Source organism: Zonotrichia leucophrys, chromosome Z (genome assembly GCF_028769735.1).
Source record: "Zonotrichia leucophrys gambelii isolate GWCS_2022_RI chromosome Z, RI_Zleu_2.0, whole genome shotgun sequence".
NCBI lineage: Eukaryota > Metazoa > Chordata > Aves > Passeriformes > Passerellidae > Zonotrichia > Zonotrichia leucophrys.
In genome coordinates, this window is record NC_088200.1 from 9,045,589 (window position 1) to 9,068,011 (window position 22,423).

The following is a 22,423-nucleotide window of genomic DNA, read 5'->3' on the forward strand; positions in this document are numbered from 1 at the left end:
CTTTAAACAAAGGATCAAATGAATCACTCAATTTGACTAATAAAAGCTATAACTCTGCAGAGCAGTACTCAGCTTATCAGGAAACCAGGAGCCATTCTAGCTTTGAATGGGAATATGAAACGGGGGGACTGGCTGACACTCATGGAATAGCAGTACCAGTTTACTACGTATTAAACCAGAACCCTGTTCTGCCCCCTCAGTTCTTGGACTGGCCTGAAAATGATGTGGTAATGAATCTTTGTAAAAAGGATGGGAATGCAAATGTGATGGATTGGCAGACTAATGCTAATTTTGATGGACAGAGTCTAGATTTAAGTGCAATATCGTATGAATCATTTGACCAGTTAATGTTCCAAGACATTTGTTTGGAAGAAAATGATGCATGGACTGCTAATTCTCTCAGTGAAAGTTACAGTAACTTTCAGCCCTTTGAAAGAGAGGGCAGTTACTCATTTGAAGAGTTGCCCATGGATTTGAGCTACTCCTCTGGCTGTGATGGAACAATGTGGACACTAATTGACCAAGACACTTTAAGTATGGATGAAGGCTTAATGTACTCATCCTATAGCAGGGAGTATCAGGAGTGGATAATGATGCTTGAGCAGGGCGTGTGGTGGCCATCAGAAGATGGTGATTGTGGATACTACATGTACAGTGACAACCAGTATGTGTATTCCCTGCTCACTGATCCCACTGGACAGTATGTCTATGTGTGTGCTCCTGAAACTTACTCCTACATGGACTGCTGGGATTATAATTTCCAGATGGATTCCATTCCAAGAGCTGTGCTGGAAGACAGCACAATTGCTGTTTGTGGTTTCAAAGTGCCTCTTGGCAGTGAAGATGAACTGTTTTGGTTTGCTGAAGAAGAGTGTCTAGATGATTACACAACAAATAAACCCCTGGATTTGTCAGTAGCTTTGCAGAGGAGCGACCAGCTAATGAACATGAATTTGGAAACTTTTTCACAAATGTTTGAGGAGTCAATTTATTATCAGAGAGAGCAGCCATTAGATTTTTCAGGTTATAAACTTCAAAAACTAAAGGTGGATTTCAGACCTGAGAAGGAAACCCCGAGTCATTCAGAGGAGCCTCCATTAACCCTTGATCTCAGAACACATTCCAGGGCAGGTTTCAATAAATCTCTGAGTAAGGAATCCCACACCAAGGAAGTTAGTAAGGCTGTCCCAGTGACAACTTCTGGGAGTGGGTCATCAGGATTCTTTGGATTCCAGCTGTTTCAGTCTACTCCTAAAGCTGAAGAAACTGCAGCATCTACTGAAAGAGTAACAGAAGCAAAAAAGACTGAGGAAGACAAGAAAACACCAGTGAACAAAGTTAGTTCCTTATTTTCTGCTTTGGGTGGACTAATTGGAAAGTCTACAAGCCCTGGCTCTGAGACATCAGAAGATTCTACCTCAAAGAGAACAGACACACGGTCAATACCATCTGAAAATAAGGCTGATGTTTTACCACTTACACCAAATAAAAAGTTAGATGAAGAACAAAGTGGGCAGAAGTTTCCTGTTACATCAGAACCAAGAAGAAATACTTCGTCAGAACTTAATTTGGAGGCTGCTAGAAATGAAAAGCCAGAATTACACCGGACTGAAAACATCCATGTTAAAAAGCCAGGATTAACAAGATCTCCTTCTATACTGAGCCAAACTGCTGCAGATGGCAGGCTCATACGGGAAGAGAGACCTGTTAAAGCAGCTCCAGCTTCAAGGCGTCTTGAAAGGCATGCAGCCATTAATGAACCAAGTCAGCCACAGCCAACTCCGAGCCAACCAGCCCCTGAGCCTGAGGAGACATTATTTAAAAGTGCTCTGAAATTGTTCAGTCTTGGAGAAGATTCTCCTGCAACCTCAACTGCCAACAAACCCCAATCTTCTGGATTTTTTGATTTCTTTAAAACACAAGTAAGCAAAGTGCCACAGCCATCACCAGAACCGGAGAAGAGGCAAAGTAATAAACCAGAAGAGGTGAAACAGCCAGAACAGAAGGAAACCTCTGGCATCTCATCTTTATTTGGATCCCTTGGAGATCTCTTCAAAGTGGAGCCTGTGTCTCCTCAACCAACCTCAAGTCCTACTACTCTGCCAAAACCCAACAGCAGGACTGTGACTGAGCCAAGGCAGAAACCTGAGAAGACTGGGGGTCTTCAGAGTGCCAGTATGCCGTGTCTGTCCTCCACCTCCAAGGAAGAGGTGAAAACAGAAGGCATGGACAAGCAGGTCTCTCTTAGCCCCAGGGGGCAAGAGGAACAACAAAGTAAAAAATCTGAGGAGTCTCCTGGAGGTAAAAAAGTGCCTCCTGGAAATGTTTCACAGAAGCCAGTGAGTGTAGGTCCCAGAGGAAGCCAGCTGGACCAGCCAGCTGGGCAGCAAAGCAGCACACCCACAGCCACACCAAAGCAACAGGGAGGTCGTGTGGGAGACACAGCTAATAGGGCAAAACCAAAGCCAGACCAGACACCCAAAGAGTCGGGTTTCAGTTTGCCATTCAGCTTCTCTGATATCACTGCTCCGAAATCCCAGCCTGCCAGTAAGAGCATATTCTCCTTCTTCACTGGATCGGATGAACCAAAGCCTTCAGCGCCTGCTGCTGCTCCTGCTGCTGGAAAGCAACAAGAAACAGAGGGGCTGTTTCATCTGCCCTCCTTCTTCTCCAGTGGTCAAGCTCCTGAAAAGAGTGTACCTCAAAGAAGTACTAGTTTTAGCTTCTTCAATTTGACATCCTTTTTGGATGAAAAGCCACAAACTACTCCAGGGCAAGAAAAAACAACTAAACCAGTGAATTCTAAGCCACCAACTGCTCCCAGACAGGAGAGTAATACAAAACCAACTAAAACAGTGAACGCTAAACCACATACGAAGGAAAGAGTTCCCACTGACTCTGGTGTCAAAACCAGCAGTTCTACCATGCAGCAAGATGCAGACAATAAAAAAGAAGTTGATGATATTATTGCAGCAGTGACTGGCAAACAAACATCTAATGACCTCATAATCCCAGAAAATAAATCAGAAAAGCTGGCAGTGGGCAATGTAGAAAGTATTGCTGCAGTAGCTGAAGAGAGTGGCTTAGAAAAGCTTCCACAGACCGGTGGAGAGAGTGACTTAGGAAGACTTCCACAGGCCAATGAAGAGAGTGGCTTAGAGAAGATTGCACAGGCCATTGAAGAAAGTGGCTCAGAAAAGCTTCCACAGGCCAATGAAGAAAGTGGCTCAGAAAAGCTTCCACAGGCCAAGGACACTGCAGTAACCAGCCTGTCTGCTCCTGGCCCTTGCCTTCAGACTCCCACTGTGCAGGAGGGTTCTCGGGACCAGCAGAGTATTTCCCCAAGGGCAGAAGAAAATGCTTTGGGTAATGTGGAGAAAATGGACAGCATTGCATTTCCTACTGATGAAGGGCCTTATTCTTCCAAAGAGCAAACTTCTGAAAAGGTTGATCATAGTGTGGCCTCAGGTGATAAGATGGATTCCCAGGGTCTAAATGACTTAAATAGTATGAGTGACTTGAAAAATGAAGTGGTGTCTGAAGAAATACGTGTACAGAATGAGTTGCCAGAACAAAAAATACCTGAACAAGCTGACAGATTACAAAGGGCACAACAGCCACATGTTCCTCCTAAAATGCCAGAGACACCTAATTTGCAAAGCAAACCAAAGGAACCTGAGAGTGATAAATCAGTTCTGGATTCTTCAGTTGAAATGTTTTCCAGTTTCATGACAAAAATGAAACCACCTAAAACATTTTCTGGTTTCTTTTCTCAACCTCAAGCTACTGCACCTCCACCTGCACAGAAGAGGAGCTCCTCTTTCTTTGGTTTCTCATCCCTCCCAAGTGGCCCAGCACCAGCTTTCACGAACGATATATTTGGCATCTTCAAAGGTCCAAAAGAATCTCCAAAAGAGATGCCTCCAAAATCTACCCCTAAACCTCAAAGCACTGGTGTGAAAGATGTCACTGGGTCTGTTTCTGCAAAAGACTCTAGGGAGCCAGAAAATACGGCTGCAGCCAGAGAGTCTAAAAGAGATGTCTCTACCTCTGTGAAGAAGGACGTAATATCTGCTTCAACAGAAGAGAACTCCACAGAAGAGTCTCCTATGAAAACAGAAATTGAGGAGAAAAAGAGCTTGGAAACCTCTAAAGAGGAACCTTTGAGTGCCACTCCAGAAACAGGAGTCTCTAGTGAGAATGAAGCCCTTGAGGTGCTGCAGCAGGACAGTGAAGCACAGCCCTCTGAGGTGGTAGATGCTGTGCCATGCCAGTCTGATCTCAGTGGTGCAGCTGATGCAGTGCAGACTGAGGCCACTGGCCAGGCTGATGTAGGTGCTTTCCAACCAGCTGTGGGGCCTTCAGGTGTAGCAGAGGAAGAAGCTGCTCCTGCAGACAAGACAGCCTCTGACATCCTTCACACTGGCTCTACTGATGAGCTCGCACTGGAAATGGAAGCCCAGACTAACAGGGCAGACACAAACCTTTCCCAGTTAGATGAGAGTGCTACACTTGAATCAGAGCCTGCTGTTGCAGGGGATCAGGCCAATGCTGGTATTGATCAGCAGGACTTGACCAGTAGTAATGATAGCAAACCCACAGCTCCAGCTGATGAGCCCAGTGTTCATCTGCCTGAGCTGAAGGAAGAGAAGACAAGTGAGGTAGAAAAGCAAACTGCTGAACAGGAAAAACATTTAACAGTTGAGGGGATGCCTGTAGAAGTGATTGCTTCCAAATCTGACTTGAAGAAACAGGGTAAAGCTAATAATGTTGCTCCAGATGCAAGCAGTAGTAAACCTGTCTTTGAAATACCGAGCATACCCAGTTTGCCAAAATTCGGCTTTATGTCATCTTCTGATAGTGGAAAACCTTTTGGGTCATTCTTCTCTCAGCAACCACCTTCTGCTAATAAAGCAGGAACAGATGAGGGCCTTGTGTCCAGTTTTAAGAAACTCTCTATGTCTCTGTTTGAAGGAGGTGGTGAAGAAAAGGTGAGTAAGCCAGAGAGTGCCCAAGGAGCAGTATTTGGGAAAAAGCTAGATTTCTCCTTTCCCTGGCAAAAAGACATCAAGGAGACCTCTGCCAAAAAGGAACCACATGTACCACCACAGGCTTTGTCAAAACCAGATGACAAGGTGTTAGGAACAGTCAGTTCAGAAGAAAACTCAAAATCTGCAGTCTCGGATCAAGTGACTGACGCAAATATAGAAGTGAAGTTGTCTTCAAAGCAGCCTGATGCTGCAGACAATGAACGTTCTGAAGAGCCATCTGGTGCAAACACTGTTGATGATACATCCAACAAAGAGCTGGGAGAGAAGCTTGACAAAGAGTCGGAAGATCAACAGAATGTGATTTCAGGTGAACTGCAGAAGGAAGATCAGGCAGAGGAGCATGTGCCAGAGAAGCCTGAGGAGAAAGAAACTGGGCTTGATTCTGCTCCTGATGGAGCAGCTCTGCATCCTGACACACTGGCTGCAGATCTGCATGGCGTGGAACAGCTGAATGAGAAAAGGCTAGTTACAAATGAGGCATAATAAATGGGATTTGACCATTTATAATGCAATGCTGCAGCAGTAGAGTGTCTGATGTTCGTAGCTCAGTCCCAGTCCCTTCCCAGTGTTTGTGGTATCACTGGTGGCTGTCACAGACAATATGGCAAACTGCAGTCACTAGTTCCATACAAGCTTTTAGACCATTTCTCCCCTTTTCCCACTCCTTTTCTGTAAGTGTAATTGAATTTCTCACGTTCTTATAGTGTGTCCCACTGAACAAGATGTTCTTAGAAGGCTAATTTCATTAGCCTTTCAGAAGTTATAGTCTTTGTGTGTTGATTCTGCTGCATACAATTAACTTTGCTTTCTTGTTTAGGAATAATATTATTGTATTTGCTAAAAAAAAAGTAACAGATAGAATGTATTGGTAGGGAGGAACATTTTGTTCTCAAAATGTAAGGTAAATGTTTTAAATTTTAGAAATTTGACTTACTGATGATAAATTATAGAACTACTTAGGTTTACTTCATGTTAATGAATATATTAAAACACTTTCAGAAATATCAGTGAAGATATTCTAATGCTTGGTCTTCCTAAAATTGGTGCAAAATTTATTTCATGCAGTTATGAAAGTCCCTAGAGGAAGATACCCATATTTCATGAGTGCAGTGAGTCCTGTGCATGTGCCAAGTTATAGTTGCCCTTAAAAATCAAAACAGAGCCCTGCTAAACTTAAATTTAAGTATATATATAATTCTATGTAATGTAAGTGAAACTTGTTCCTCTGATCATACAGTTGCAGCTCTGCACTCACAGAACTTCCTGGCTCCAAACTCCAAGAGAAAAATATGAGTGTTGCTTAATTCTTGGCCATAGTTTTCCTGACTGCATGAGAAATCTCCATCTGCTGTATTTTGTTTGAGGATTCTAGGAATTCAGTCCTGAAAGTGGTGTCTTGAATCACAGAGGTCACACCCCTGTGTTTGACTTTTCTTTGAAAAATTTTTCTGTTTTTGTACAAGGTTGTAAGTTAAAGCTCTTGACAGTCTTAATCTTGACTGTAACATATTTTATCATAAACTTTTAATGCATAAAAGTGAAGTTAACTTTATTTTTTAACAACAGTCACCTTAAATAGATGTGATAAAGACCCCAATTGCAGCAAAACTGCAGAAGACAGGAGCACTTTCACTCTGAATTGCTGTGTTTCCATTCTTATTCCTCTCTGGTTATTAGAATATCTTCACTGCAGTTTGTAGCTGGTGTAAGGTGAAGCAGTAGTTGGTGCAACAAAGACCAATGTATAGAGCATATGCGAATGTGTGTATATATATATTTGTATATACACAAGAAGTAAATATGGTCTATATACTGGTAGATTGTGTATGAAGTATTTCTACTGCCTACCAATCTTTTGAGGTTCACAAATCTATAGTTACATAATAATCATAAGAATATAAGAGTTAAGTATGACTTCATAGCATGCCTTTTCAGTAATATTTAGTGTACTGCTTAGTTTTTTACATGTGCAGGTTGTTTTGTGTTTTTCCAAGCCACTGTTTTTTCTGATGGACTTTCTTACTCTCTCACAGTCCTGCTGGCAGTAGTAGATACGGCTCCTCTTGCAATGTCAGCCAGGAAAGCTCTCACCTCAGTGAGCTGGAACATTCCCATGAAAGTGCCCACGGCTCCGAGCAGGAGGATGATCACCAGGAAAGGCAGTCAAATCACTCTTACCACAGTTCGAGCAGCTACCAGAAGGATGGTCAGGCGTGGCTCAAGGAGCAAGAGGAGCCTCATGGCAAAGGAGAGGAGGAGAAGGTCTGCAAAACTGAGGAAAAGCCTGCAGACCATTCTGCAGCTAAGTTACCTCTGGAACTTGAAAAGCCCAAGGATGTTGATGCAGGACTCCAAATGAGGTAGGTGAAGCTATTACCAATTTATTTTCAGCTAGTTCAAAGAGGATTCTTCTATTTGCTGGACATTGTTCTTGCAGCCTTTTCTGACAACTGAGTTGATGTTGTTGGTCTGTGAAACATCTGTTGTAGAGGACCAGTTACTTATGGGATATTGGCTAAGCTGAAGCTATGTTTGCCTTGTGTGCAAAGAGGCACACTTGCTAAAACTGTGGTTTTTTGTGTGTGTGTAAAGAGGAACACCACTTTGGAGCTCATTTGGTGGATTTTCCTGTCTCTGGTTTGATGAACATGCTCCAGCCCCAAAATAGTTGCTTCCATTGCTCATGTGGGATCAAGTTTATGCTTGAACAACCAGGAATTACATTTTCATGCTTAGAGCTTCACTGGTTCCATTCTTGTGGACTACCACCATTGGAGTGAGTGTTTATGTAGTTGTAAGTTGTAGAGAATTACAGCATGAATAGACATGTTGGTCTGACTCACTGTGGGAGCTTTTCTTGTCCTTGTACTTTGGCTTTCCAAGCTGTCAACAGTACTGAAAACAGGCTTCAAAAGTATTTCATATAAATTTGGGCGAGTAGAGTATTGGGTTTTGCACAGGTTTTACAGAAATTTCAAATTTCACTACTTAAATTTGAGAGTGACATTTTTCCTTGAGGTAATCAAGTCATTGCAGCCCCTGGATGTGGTTTTACTTTCATAAGTATGAGGTATTTTTTTTTAATCTGGTTCAGTTAGATCCATGGGAAGATGTCTGCCTGTCTGTACCCTTTGGAGGGTACATCTGGTGTCACTGTGCTTGGATGATAGAATTAACTGCAGGAGTTCATGTGTAGGCAAGCCTTACACTAAAGATGAAAAGAGGAAAACAAGACGAGAGAAGTGTTAAACTGTTTTTAAACTCTGATTCACTTTCCTCTTTTCCTAACAGAGCAGCAGGAGTCTTGTCCCAGAATGGCTGGCCTATATTTGTTCACAGGAAAGGTTATTCACATAGTCTATTTCAGGCTAATTTAGGCATCTAACTTGGATGCTCCTGCCTCACTGGCTCCCTTTCTCCCCACCCTCTGGCAGTGCTCTCCCGTCTCCATGGAATAGTCATGGAACAGAGCTCTCAGTGTTGATCCCTAGAGCTGCACCTGAGCTAGACCTGTAGCCTGGATGTGTTTTGGTCTCATCCATGGGATTGTTTTATACACTCAGCAGTGTGGGGCAGGTCCTTTGCAGGCAGGAGGTGTTAGTTTTTGTGATTTACACCTCAGCAACATACAAAAGCAGGAATGCAACCAAAGGCCCAAGGTATCACAAGCTTAGGGACTGCAAGATGTGCTGTGGGCACTGAGGCGGAGCATTGGTGACAGATCTGCCTGTCCTCTTGAAAAGCTGTAGGAAAGAGTGGAGAGACAAAGGTTCAATGCACAGAGGAAACTAAGGGCTGAGCCCTGTTGCCAGTGTTTCCAATTAAGAGGGGCTGTACATTTGCAGCAGGAGGAGTAGGAATGGGCAGTGGCTAGAAGAAAACTGCAACAGGCATGGAGGTATAAAATCTTCCATCCACCTCTTTATATTTGTAATTACGATACCATTGCGTTGCATTGGCTTGGTCTGGTGTCATTGACTGCTTTCCTCATATTAGCACAAACATCATCTTCCTCCTGGGTTCGGATTGTGTACAGATCATGTCTTCCAGCTCATCAGTTCCCAAGGTGGCTCCTGAGTTTAAGGAAACCTCTCCTTTAGTTGCTCACTTCCCAGAGCACATGCACAGCTATGCTGACTGGAGCCTGTTGGTTCCTTCAGAGCTGAAGCTGTAACCAACCAACCAGAATCTTTAATGCTACAGGTAAGTATCTTTCATGTAGTGATTTCCTGTTTCTTGCTTTCAAGCTACCAGGGTGACATCGAGCCACCGCCGTTTCCCCCAGCAAGAGCCCGTTGGATTAGAGCCATTAGCAAAGTCCGACTGCAGCTTCAACAGGTAGGATGGAGTATTGCTTCTCTCCTTTGCTGAGCTGCTGTGGCCCAAGATTTCACTTCTTCTTCACTGTAAGGCACCTCTTACAGTTTTGATGTTTTGCAGACAAAAATTGTATCGAATGTATTGTGTAGGACTGCAGCATGTTGTGATGGTTTTAGGGCTCTCTGGTTCTACCAGACATTTTTAACATTATTGTGTGGAACTAGAGCTGAATATCAGAAAATATGCGGAAGCTGAGAAATTAGCTCTGAATTTGTAAATAATAATAATAGTGTCTAGGACTTAAGTGGTTTATTCTAAATTGTTTGAAATTGAGACTTTTTCTCAAGGCAACTTGAGGATAGCTTGTTAGTTTAGTAGGAGTTATCTGTATTATTTGTCGTGTGAAAATGTTCTTTGGGAAACTTTGCATCAAATATTTTTATATATACTTATTGAAAGTGGGTGTATAGTAAGTCTTGGTATTTCCATCTCATGAAAGTAAGATTTAAAAATAAATAGTCTTGATTTGGGAAGTCAAAAGGAAAAGGTTGTGACATTTTCTATAACAGTATAAACACTCTTGTTTTAGAAAACACTGTTTGAGAACCAAAAAAGTTGGATTAAAAAAAAATTTCTTATGGTTTTATCCATCTATATGCCCACAGAAAGATAACATATGGTGTTCATGTTCTCTAGATTTTGCCTGCTAGCCCAAGTGCAGAGTTAATATATTTCACTTAGAAATACTACTTTCTTCTAGAGATGACTTGTTTTGTTTTTATAAAAGATTTTACAGTATCTGTCACAATCAGGACTTTCTCTTGCGTATTTTTGCAAATTTTCAAGAACTGATTGTTGTTGTTGCTTTGCATCTTGGGAGGCAGAATAGATTTTCTCTTGTTTTATCTGGATTGTAAATGCTTTTTCATCTAACAATGGCTTCACTTCTGAGTAGAGAGGATTTGGATCAAAAACTCTCAGTATGACATGGAAAGTGAAGAACACCACTAGTATTTAAGAAGAAATGAGCTTCTGCTATGATTTTGTAGAGTATGCAAACAAAACAGTTTAATTCTCTGCCATATGGAAAATAAGTGCCACAAACAAGGGACAAGAGATTCCACACCACCTATCCATGGATCTCTCTCATTTTCTGAGAGAGTAGAAGGGCCATAAGGTGGTTCACCATTGGTTTGTGATTCTGCTGAATTGGGAGGATAACATGCTTTGGGATGATACTGAAACAGTAGTTTAGTTTGGATTGCAAAATGTCATTATTTGCTTTGCCTTGACCATTGCTGACGACTATGGATCTAATTTTCCCTTAAACCAAAAAACGTAGGAATTGGAGCTTTCTGGGAGGCTGCTCTGGGGCTTAGCTGCCTTTTCTGTCCCAAGACTTTTCCTTACTTCTGCTCTCGGTCTCTCTTGTTCCATATAAATCCATGTCTCATGATTAGGACAAGGAATACTGGAATAATAAACGGCTACTACAAATACAGTACAAAGCCCTACTTGCTCTTCTTGTGTTAACTAGATGACCCTTTTTCTTTTAGTCTTTTCTTGACAGGATTTTTAGGCACTTTCCATCAGCCTGGCTTTTTTTTTATTCTCTCGCCCACTTGTTTCTTTATTTTCACTGAAGTGCAGTGTCCAAAGCTGAATGTAGAAATCCAGCTGCAAACCTGCTCATGTGCACTATAGGGCAACCAAGACTTTGTTCTCCTGCCTGTGGTCCTGATATTCCAGGATATACTGGCTGTCCTGCTGTGATGGTGCTTTTTTTATCACAGGCTATTACTGATGTATAGTTAGCCTTTTACACTTTGCAGAACTGAGGTTCCTTCTGAAAAAGAGTTTTGTCTGTTTTTGCATAGCCTATCTTTGTGTTGGATTACAGGTGAATTATGGCTTTGCCTTGTCCTGACAGAAGATGTTTTTTGTTGGTTTTTTTTTTCCATTTTGTAAGCACTTTGTTGTCTGTGTCTTCTTCACCATTTACACGAATAAATAATTCAGGTTGTCTGTGACAAAACCAAAGCTGATGGCCTGTGAGCTACCAGAGTTGCCTGAGGGATCTTTCTTGATATGTTCTTTGAATTTGGCTACCATGATTATCAATTTTCTACCAGTATGTTTGCATCTATTTTAACAGCTTCATCCAAATCACAGAGTATAACGGTTCTATTATTCTCTCTCTACCCCTTAGAATAATTTAGCTTGCCATAGAAGGAAGTTAATGCATTTGACACAGTTCGACTCTTGATGAAACCATGCTCACAGTTATTTCTCTCCTTCTCATGTTCTAGATGATTTGCAAATAATTTGATTATTTGTTCCACTCTTCAATCCCCAGGGACCTGGAGTGTGTGAAGTTAGTTGTTTTATAATTATACAGGGCTTTCTCTTATTATTTTTTAAGCATAAATAGTTGCTTTGTCTTTTTCAAATCTTCAAGCGTGTTGCCTGTTTCTCAAGTTCTTAGTGCTTAGTGATTATCAGTGTTGCAACATGGAACCTGAGGATAAATGTTTATCAGAGCCCTCTGACTAAACAGAGATAAGGTGATTATTTTTTTTTCTTTAATGCAGCCTCTTTTTAATAACTTTCTAAACCTTTTTCCTTTAAAAACTCCCCCACAACAATCCACTATTAATTCTGTCACCTGCCTGACTGCGCTTGTCCCTTTCACTGAAGACCAGAAGCAGTTAAGGCATCAAATTTCCAGCATTCTTAATGCCACCTGATGATACCTTTTCCTATGAATGGCATCCATCCTTTATTTGTCATATTTTGTATTCGTTGCTCGATGTTTAATTTTCAGCCTTTTGATTTCTTTCCTGTGCAATCATTTTTGTCCTTAAAAACTTCCTCAGGAAGAGAGTTCAAGCCCTCCTAGAAGGCAGGAGGTTTCTTCACTGGGGCAAGTTCTGACTTTTGTCCAGTGATGCTGTTTCATCAGCTTCCTGAACTCCCTGGTCCTTTAAGCCTCTTTTTCTTGAGCTCCAGACACTCAGTTTTTATTAGTTTGTGTTCTTGAATCACCTAGTGTTTTCTAGCTTGTTTAATTCCTTTCCTTCTAAGGTATCAGGGTGACTCTCACAGTTTCCTCAGATTTATTTGCATCCTCATTTCTCTCTGCACTTATGCTCAAATCTAGAGAAGCATCTCTGCTATTTGCTTTCTGCACAAGTTGAGTCATCAGTTTCCCCACAGATTTTGTTTGAAAGTCAGTGATGCAAAGGCAGACTTTCAGATGAGGATCAGGATTTTAAAGGTCCCTGTGGTGATAGTCTAAGCAGGTAATTCTCTTGGTAGCTAGAAAAGATCCTGTCTCATTTCTCTGGTCACTGTATTAACATCTTTCCGTCTTCTGTCAGTGCCTAAGACTTTTCAAGAGGACTATCCTTGTTTGTTCCAGCACTTCAGAGCACGTGGTTATGTCCTTAGTGTTGGAAGGGATGTCTCCAGCACATTTCTGTGTTCCTCTTTCTCCATGTGCTGTAACATCTCATGAACACGCATAGACCTCCACCTCATAGATCTCAGGGGCTGCGCTCCTATCACATAGACAAATGGAATGATTCTTGCAACCCTTAATTGTTAATGATCTGACTGAAATTTGAAACAATAAAGTCGAAAAAAGAAAAAGACACCCAAGAAGTTTCCATACGTGATGTGATCATAAATCCCCTGAGCAATTCAGCCTCCTACCTGGGAAAAGATTAATATTCATGTGAATAATGTACATGCATCCTACATTCTGACCATGAGTCAGAGAAATGTAGTATTTTAATTAAGACTTGACAGTTACAAAATGGCCCAGGAATTTGTTACTGTGCATGTTTAAAAAGCTTTGTTGTAGCATGCACGCACGTTTTGTTCTTCACTTCTGCTGTTTTTCTTGTTCTCTTTCTCTGTGAAGAGGAAACTTAATTATGCTAGAATCAACTAGGGTTTTCAGCCCTGCAAGGAATGACTCAGTAATCCTCACCTTCACACTTAGAACTTCGACTACAAAGAGAGATTAATTGATAGTTCATCTGCTGCAGTCCCTCAGTGGGAGCTTCTTTTCCAGAAGAAGAACAAACACGTAGCTATTGCATCTTCAACTTGCAGCCCTCAGTAACTGAAATAGCCTCCAGCTAGGGACACAGCTATGTGACTTCTAAAATTATACAAATTTGAATCTGACTTTTGTATAACAAAAGAATTGGCAGACCAAAGAAGAGCAAAAATTCAGTTAAATCATCAAATTACTTCTCTTACCAACTGTTTTAAGTATATTTAAATATTAGACGAGGGTATGGGATCTGGGATTTTCTCCACGTACATTGAATTTGTTGAGGGGGAAAAAGTCTTATGCATAATTTTCCTCTCTTTGTCAGCATCTTAAATACATTAATTGACTTGTTTTTGTTTCAAAACCAAAGTAACAGAAGCAGTGTTTCCTCCTTTTTTAAGTAATGCCATTGTATACCAATTATTTTGATTTAACCTTTGTCTTTTCCCTATTCCCTTAAATATCAATACTCTTTTTCTCTTGACTGATACATAATCAGGTCACAAACTGAGGTGGCAGAGGCAGTTCATGACAGTAGTTTTCTGGAATATGAAGATCACTTGCAGTCGCAGGGACCAAACAGGGTTTTCCTGTAGTGTTGGAGGTACCCGGTCATATCCTTCGCCTGATTTTCTCATGCTCTATGGCTTCGCCTCTGATCAAGCACCTGCAAATATTTAAGAACCATGAGGGTCTCGGTTTTAAAACCCTGGTCCTGGGAGGGTGATGTGTTGGTGATTTTGTAGTGTGAACTCTCTTTTGGTTTTGAGAAAGCAAGCTGTTGATGCAAAACATCACTATTTCCTTGATAAGCAATGGTGGGATGTCCTAAGGAGTCCTTGCTGGACTTAGTCATGGTGAAGAGACCAGCAGGGTCTGGTGCTAGTTTTGGTTGCAACTTTGATTGCATGTTATCTGCCTGTTCCTGTGTGAAATCAGCCTCCACATCTGAACCCAGGCACTCTGATCTGTAAAACCAAGGACTGTGCACCTGTGGAAAACAAACTGTTTTGAGCTACTCAGCAAAAGACTGGAAGCTGTCCCTTTCTACCTCTCATGAATCTTGCAGTCCATGCAATAATTTACTTTTGGCATTTTATTTTCCTTAAGCTTTGTTGCCTAGGTGTCTCTTTTTCAGTCCCGTGAAGATGAGTAAGCTCTGCATTTTCAAAGCCTCCCACGCAGTGGCAAAGAAGCAAACTGAAGCACTGTGACTCTTAACAGAGAGTTACTAGAAACTTCTCTTCATGCAGAAAAAGTACATCTCCAGTTAAATATCTTCCTTCTTTTCTATCTAACGATCTGTGGAGGTTATCTTAACCTCCACCAAAATACCAACATTCCTGATCAACCGTTTAGGGATCAGTGTTGGTGGGGATCTGTAGAACTTTTTTTGTGGTCATGAATCTGCTGCTCCTACCCTCAGGTGGAAATCCTGTTGGTCAGGCATGATCCGAGGGTTGCTGCCAGCAGTACTGCAGACTGTCTGCTGTTAGGTGGCTATAGCAGTCAAATCCTTTCTGAAAATGAAAGCTTTTAGATCTATTAGGGATTGCACAACAATAGTTATTTAGAAAGCATTCAAATACAGAAGTACTGGGGACTGTCTCCTCATGCCATAATCTTGGTTCTCTCTGTTGCATCTGAGTTTGCAGGCTGGCAAGGCTTGAGACACTCCAAAGCCCTTTGTGCCTTTCCTGAAGCAGCATTTAGTGTGGGGTGATTCCCTGGGGTTTGACCAATTTATGTCTGTTGTTGCATCTCTGTCAGGAACATTTCAGCTGACAGGCTGTGCTCATATGGGGGAAAGCTTCTTTCTTCTCCAAATGTCTTAAATAAAATACATATTCACATCTGTTTGGAATAAAAGCCATTTTTATTTATCCTTTCTGAGATTCCCTAGGAATCTATAGGAAATAATATAATTTTTTACAATGAACATTAGAGCAAAGCAATAATTATTTGGATGTACACACCAGAAAATAGTGTTGTGCCTTCATTAGCTACTGTTGTGATTTTTGAGCTGGTGTTTGATAACCTTACCTCCAGGGGAAAAGATCAGCAACCTTTCCCTTTTTAGAGTAGTTTAGAGAAATAGTCTCTTATGAAGCATTGTGGAATGTTTTCCATGGTGACCACAGCGGCTTGGAGCCTGTTCAGTTGCTCTTTCTGCAAGCTTCTTCAAACATATCAATATATTGACATCTCTGCTAAAGCCCAGTTTTGGTGTTGATGATCTATATACCCTGGCACACTGGGCATTGGTCCCCTTCAATTTTCTCAATATTTTCTTGTTGGTATTTAGAAAAATCCCAAATAAATCCAGGGGGCTTTGCTTCTCTAGACCTGTGCTGTAAACTGCACATAATCTGTAAGTAAAAATTGATTTGAAGCCTTTAAATAGGAATCCAATATCAGTTTGCTTTTCTTCTGAAGTTTATTCAATTTATTTCCTTAAAAAAAAGAGTAAGTGTTTGTGCAACATCTGGGATACAGTTTGCAAACATAGTGTGTTCCACAATCAGGTGCATCTCTTTCTTTATGGCAGTACTGCACATTATGTTCAGGTAATCCACTTTGCTGAACTCTGTGCTTCTCTAAGGTCATAATGACAGCACTGGTTGCAAATGGACTGTCATGATACCTATTAATTTTTTTAAGGTAGGTATGTCTAGAATAAGGGAGGAATAGAACTCTCGTTCCTGATCTAAATACTGAGTGACACTGAGATTTTTAGCTAGGTTTGCCCTGGTTTAGAAAAATACATTGACTGCTAAGATGTAACACTCCTTCAGGCAACGACTCTTCTCTGCACTCCCTCAACTGTTTGAACATCTTAGACCAAAGAAATATTCTCATTCACATTCGTTATGGTCCTGTAAAGCAAGTTTTGATTGTGACAAGTTGGTGTTTTCTGAAGGAAAAGGTATCTTAGTCACTTCTATTCCTCTCGATGCAAGTGTATCTCTGTTGATCAGAGAGCAAGATGTGGGTGGCAGCAGTGTGCTGGTGAGGTGGATAGATGAGACCTTTGTCTTGTACAACTCCTAGATTCTTGCTAAGACTGTGTATCCATGATTTCTGCCTTTTTTTCTCTGGCAACATTTCTCATAGGCTGTCAGGTCGCAGCAGTTTCTGTGGTGGTTGTGTAAGAAATGGCCTAGTGTGGCAGGCTGAAGGAACTGTCTGTGTGCACATAGCTCATCCCTCTGAACTGAGGTAAACTATAGTAAGCTCTTTTCTCTTGTCTGAAGCTGCTCAGCTTGCATTCACATTTGTACCAAGACTCTTCCAGAAACCTTCTGATAGTCTTTTCTCAGGACCTGCTGTAGTGGTGAATCTTTCAGTAAAGATGAAACCCAAAACTGTATGAAGAGTGGACTGAGTCCTCTAAAGGCCATAGAACAGCACTAGAAATGGAGCTGAGACAATCATTGCCACCTTATGCAAAACTCCTCCCTTTGCACCTTTTTTTGTGGCTATAATGGTGAACAGAATTACAGCAGTGTGCTCCGATGATAGAGGTTGCATCTGATTTGGAATGGGGCACAGAAACCTGTGGTGTCCTGATCACCTCGACATGACACTCATGCCTGTACTTATCAGGAAAAATTTGGATGAGAGTTTCATCTGACACTGGAGTAAGCCAGTTGCTTCTGCTCAAAATAGGGGTGCAATGGGAGAGGTGGGTGGGGGGACTCCTACCTGCCACATACGCATACCTTAAAAATAGCATTGGCTGTTGGGAGAGCCAGACTTCACACTCTTATTTTTAAGGATCTGTGTGGGAGGAGGGGATATTTCCCAGTTCTGTGTATTACTGAAGCAATCTGTACAAGAAATGCTGCACCAGAGAGATAGCAGTGGGCTTCAGCTTACAAAGCACAAGAGTTTAAAAGATGAGCTAACCAGCACTGACTGAGAGCATCATAGAAAAGGCCAGAAGGCCAAAATAAAAGGGCTAGGACTTGACAATTTTTGTTTTTAATATTGCTTTTCTCTTAGTTGTTTCGTGTTTTCCAAGCTGTGTTGTTACACAACTTGTTTAGATGTAGGGCAGGGTTGCCTTGCATGCTTCTGAGCCCATTTTTGGAGTCCTGTATGGATTGTGTAACTGAAGTCTTCCAGTACTGTGCATCCAGATTGAAGTAAGATGATTGCTTTGTAAAAGTGATATTCAAAGGTCAAAAAGCCATTAAATTGCATAATACAATTTATTATTAGTACTGAAGACATCAGTACTCCAGTTCTGCATGATGCAACACAGCATGTAAAATCAAATCATAGAATCATAAGATGGCTTGCATTGGAAGGGACCTTAAAGATGATCTAATTCCAATGCCTCTGCCATGGCCAGAAACACCTTCCACTAAACCAGGTTGCTCAAGCCCCATCCAACCTAACCTTGAACACCACCAAGGAAGGGGCGCCCACAGCTTCTCTGGACACCCTGTGCCAGTGCCTCACCATCCTCACAGAAAAGAATTTCTTCCTAATATCTAATCTAAACCTACTCTCTTTCACCTTGAAACCATATGTCTTTGTTCTGTCACTTGTCTTTCTCCATCTTCCTTTTGGGCTCCCTTCAAGTACTGGAAAGGCCACAATCAGGTCACCCTGGAACGTTATCTTTTCTGGGCTGCACAATCCCAACTCTCTCAGCCATGATCCATCCCTCTGATCACCTTGGTGGCTCCTCTGTGCTGGCTCCAGCAGGTCCCTGTGGTTCCTGTGCTGGGAGCCCAGGGCTGGATGCAGTGTTCCAGATGGGTCTCAGCAGAGCAGAGCAGAGGGGCAGAATCCCCTCTCTGCCCTGCTGCCCACGGGGCTCTGGGTGCAGCCCAGGACACGTTTGGCTCTCTGGGCTGGGAGTGCCATGGCTGGGCCATGTGCAGCCTCTCACCCACAGCACCCCAAGCCCTTCTGGGCACGGCTGCTCTGGGGCTGCTCCTGCCCAGCCTGTGCTGCTACCAGGGGCTGTCCCAGCCCAAGGGCAGCACCAGCACTTGGCCTTGTTAAACCCCATGGTGTTCCCATGGGCCACTCCTTGAGCTTGTCTGGGTCACTCTGGGTGGCATCCCATTGTTCAGGTATGTCAGAGTAGCATTTTTATTTTCTGCATAGCATTCAAGCAAATTGTGATGCAGGAAACAAATGCTGCCTATTAGGATGTAGTTCTTACTGAGTTAACCCTTACTGAGTTAATAAGAACTTTCTTTGCATCCAGACTCATTTCTTGGCATTCAGATGGGATTTTTAAAGCATCTGATAGACACACACGTACTGTCTGCTGTCTGGTCATATTTAGTCTGGATAGTTTTGTGACATTGTGGAGGACTGATCAGATGAGCTGGATTTGGGTCAAACCGTGTGTTCATTTCTATTGCTTTGATGGTTAATGACTGACACTTTCAAAAGGGATTTTCAGTGGTTCCCTGTTGGTTTAATTTGAAATCTGGAGGTGGTAAAGGTGGGACAAGTTCTTCCTTTCCTTGGTTTTTGAATCTGTAGGAAAAGGCCTGCAGCCTTTCCTGGCAGTCCTTAAGTTGGGTTTATAACACACCTCCTCTGCTGAAAGGCACTTGAGAACATCAGTGTATCAATATCTGTTCTGCAGGAGGAATTTCCTGAGGTTGTTGACGGCTCTATCCTTTGTGTGCTGTAAAACTAAAGATAATTTAGGCATGAAGCTGGGGTGAAATCCCAAATGTAGCTTGAGATTCTCATCTGTTGCCCAAGTGTGCAGGTACCAGAGGCTGTAAGGATTGAGGGAAATCTGAGTGCCAGTTTACTGGGGTGTTCTAGGCACAGTGTCTCTTGCTGACTGGGTGGCTTTTGCTTTCAGATTTGCAGGATGATGTAGTACCAGGTGAGCAGCGTTGCTGCCCTCTGACTATGGGGGTATGTGCTTAAAACAGGAGTATCCTGCTTAAGCTGTGTTTATGCAGTGGATCAATAAGAGAGGGAAGGGCTCTTCTGGGTAAGTGTAACTCATTTAGTCTGCCATCACTAGTAGGGCTGTAGAAATAGTTATGAAAAGAAAACTTTTCCTGGCAAATGGGAAATTACTAAAATTAATTGCTTTGTGCTCCACGCTACATTGTGGCAAGCAAGGTAGGCAATAGGTCTCTTCTGCCTGTATTTCTCTAATATTTCTCATATGACATGTACAAATCAAATAAAATGATTTTGAGAAAATGGGGGCTCTTGCAACCATCAGAGAATACAAGTTAGAAAGGGCAGCTCAGGGTGGGAAGGTGCTGAGGTTGTGTGAGATGAGACCAAACAAGTATGGCTCAGCTTAGTAGAGTGAAATCTCAGAGCAGATGTTGCTGCCATGTACTAATAGAGCATGGGAGTAAATATTGGCAAGTTTGCAGCTATTTAAGTTAAAGGTTCATGTTAGCACAAGAACAGAAGACCATAAGAACAAACCCAGGCTAGAAATCAGAAAGTAATTTTATTAATTGTTAGTGAACAGCTTCCAAATTGGTTTCTTTGCCCTTTCTAATTAATTTAAAAACAGGGTTTTTTTATGAATGCTGTTATATGACAGTTGCCTGTGGGAGCAAAGAAAAGGGACTTTATCATCCAGACAGCCTCTTAGTAGGCTGTCAGAAATGTCCATGGAACCACAGCCTCCGTCACTGTTCCTCATAGCGTGGCCTCCCTGTGTTCACTCTACCCACCTGCCTGCCTTTCCTGCCAAGCTGCCACATTGCAGGACCCTGTGGGTTTCCAAACACAACCAGAGGTGTGTAGGAAAGGTATTTGCTGCTTAGAAGCTCTCACTGAACTGAAATTGTGGAAATAATGTTGCAGCCCTTCTTGAGTGGTGGCTTTTCCATACAGTTTCACAGCAGATATTAAGGATGCTAGACTGCGTGAGGGGTTTCTTGAAGAATGGGTGTTCTTAGTGATTCATGCCTGGTAATGAACCTGTCACAGATACAATTTTGTTTTCTGACAAATATTCAAGTGGTAACAGTTCAGAAAATATGGTACACTTTGTAAACAGGTTTGTTCTTAAATCAGATTTTAGGAATTCCCTATGGGATTTCAATTTCTTTTTCAGGCAGTAAATTGCAATTGAATTCATAGTCATTAAAAGTTTTTTAAAAGCTAGCACTTGAAAATTGTTTTATAGGAGACCTTGAAAAGCAATAGAGACAAAATGAGGGACATGCACTAAAAAGGATATAATAGAGCTGTCCATCTAGGAGCAAATTTAGATAAATCAGTTCAAGACTCAATTCATTTAGCCTCACTTTAGTTAATGCTTTAGGTTGTTGCATACAAGAGTATTTGAAATACAAATAGAAATTGCTTTATGTGAAAGATCAGTTTATTTTAACCATGTCTCCATCTGGGTTTTATTTTTGTTAATGAGTCAATATTCACCTTGTATTTTAAGATAGCAAACACATTTTTGAGAAACTGTTATTGAGAAACTGAGAGTGCTAAATTTTAATGCAATTTATTTATATTTTTCTATTTTTATTCAGTGTATTATGTTAGTGCAACAGATTGAAATCATGCAAGTTTTTTTGTGGTATCTCATAAAACGGGTAGTTGAGGGGGGATCCAGTTTTGTCTACACAAATACCTATGGATTGGCTGGTGTATTCACTGTGAATCTTGTTATGCCTAATTTAAGGAACACAATTTTAAGCAAGTACAACTCTCCTTCATATTTTGTGACATGGATACATGATACATGTTACTCCTCCAAATTATATCGCTCTATTTTTAGCTTGCAGCAGTAATAGCTTGTTAATATACGACTGTTTACAGCGGCCAGAATCATCCCTTTTTAATCTGGCCTTTACACCCATTTCTCTGGGAGGTTGGAATGGTTTCTGTGACCTGGGAGCAGCAGATACAGGAATAACCCCATCATCCCCATCAGTATTTGAGTGTGTGCTTTGGTCCAGCTGTGCTTGCCCCTCCCATCACAGACTTTTGCCACAGGGGCCAATTGGCCTCTCAGTGACTTGACTCAGGTCAGCTGTGTTATCAAAGCCTGGTTTGTAGTGCAGTTTTCATCCTCTTGCAGAGGCTTTCCTAGTCCAGGCATTTTTAATTTTTTGCGTTAAATTTCCTCCTCTGCCCCTCCCAGTTAGCTGAGCTGACTGGATTTCCAGATCCCCTTAATTCAGGTCCAGTGTGAGCTTGTCAAATGCTTTCACTGGCGGTGGGAAAAGTGTGTCTGAGTTTATTAATATGGTTAATATTAATATGCTGGAGTTGACTTTGTCAGACCCCTCGTGTGGCAGTTCTTTTTTTCTTGTTGAATGTCTGTGTTAATGGTGTCCTCAGAGACTGACAGAGGCTTGTATGGGGTTTGCAGCAAGTATTTGTGGGACTTTTGGGTTCGTTAATCAACTGCTGCCTTCTGCAGGGAATATAAATATACAAAATTATTCCCACCAACAGAAAAGCATATTACTTAAGCCAGGAGACATAAAGGTGAAGGTAGGATAGTAAACAATGTTTTCTCCCTATTTTTTGAAAGCTGGGGCATATGTAGCAATGAGAAGGAAAGTGCTGGTAGAGGACACAACCTGTTAGCAGAGGTAGCTGGACATGGATTTGTAGGATTTTTAGTTGTTATTACCCTGCCATGTTATTACATGATGCTGGACAAGCCACTGTGGCTTTTGAAAGTATTTTCCATTTCCTCTCTCTCAGATCCATGAATTGATTTCTGGTTATTTGATTTAAGATTCTGGAAATGAGTTATCAGAGCAGTAAGTGAAGTAGCTGAAAAGCTGGACTTTTAGTGCTTGATATGCTCCCAACTTAATTACTTTGAGAAATCTGGGGTTTGTTGTCCTAAGATGAGTGTTCAGAGAAGAAGCTCTTGACCTGATGCTGCCCTTGTACTTCAGTTGTAGTGGGGACTTTTTAACTTCACAGGTATGCTGTCAAAACACCAATTAAGCTTGAATTACTTTTGTAATGTGATGAGGAGCGCCCCTTAGCTCAC

At 41.7% G+C, this 22,423-nt stretch overlaps 1 protein-coding gene across 4 annotated transcripts in view; it reads left to right on the forward strand.

Annotated features, from left to right (window-relative positions):
• The window catches only part of UNC13B (unc-13 homolog B), a 207,934-nt gene that overhangs the window by 71,080 nt on the left and 114,431 nt on the right, over positions 1-22,423 (forward strand). For all 4 annotated transcript variants that reach the window (XM_064735262.1, XM_064735264.1, XM_064735263.1 and 1 more), the window contains 2 exons: positions 7,085-7,411; positions 9,299-9,389. In XM_064735262.1, the coding sequence (XP_064591332.1) occupies positions 7,085-7,411; positions 9,299-9,389 (418 nt within the window). The remainder of the gene's footprint in view (positions 1-7,084; positions 7,412-9,298; positions 9,390-22,423) is intronic.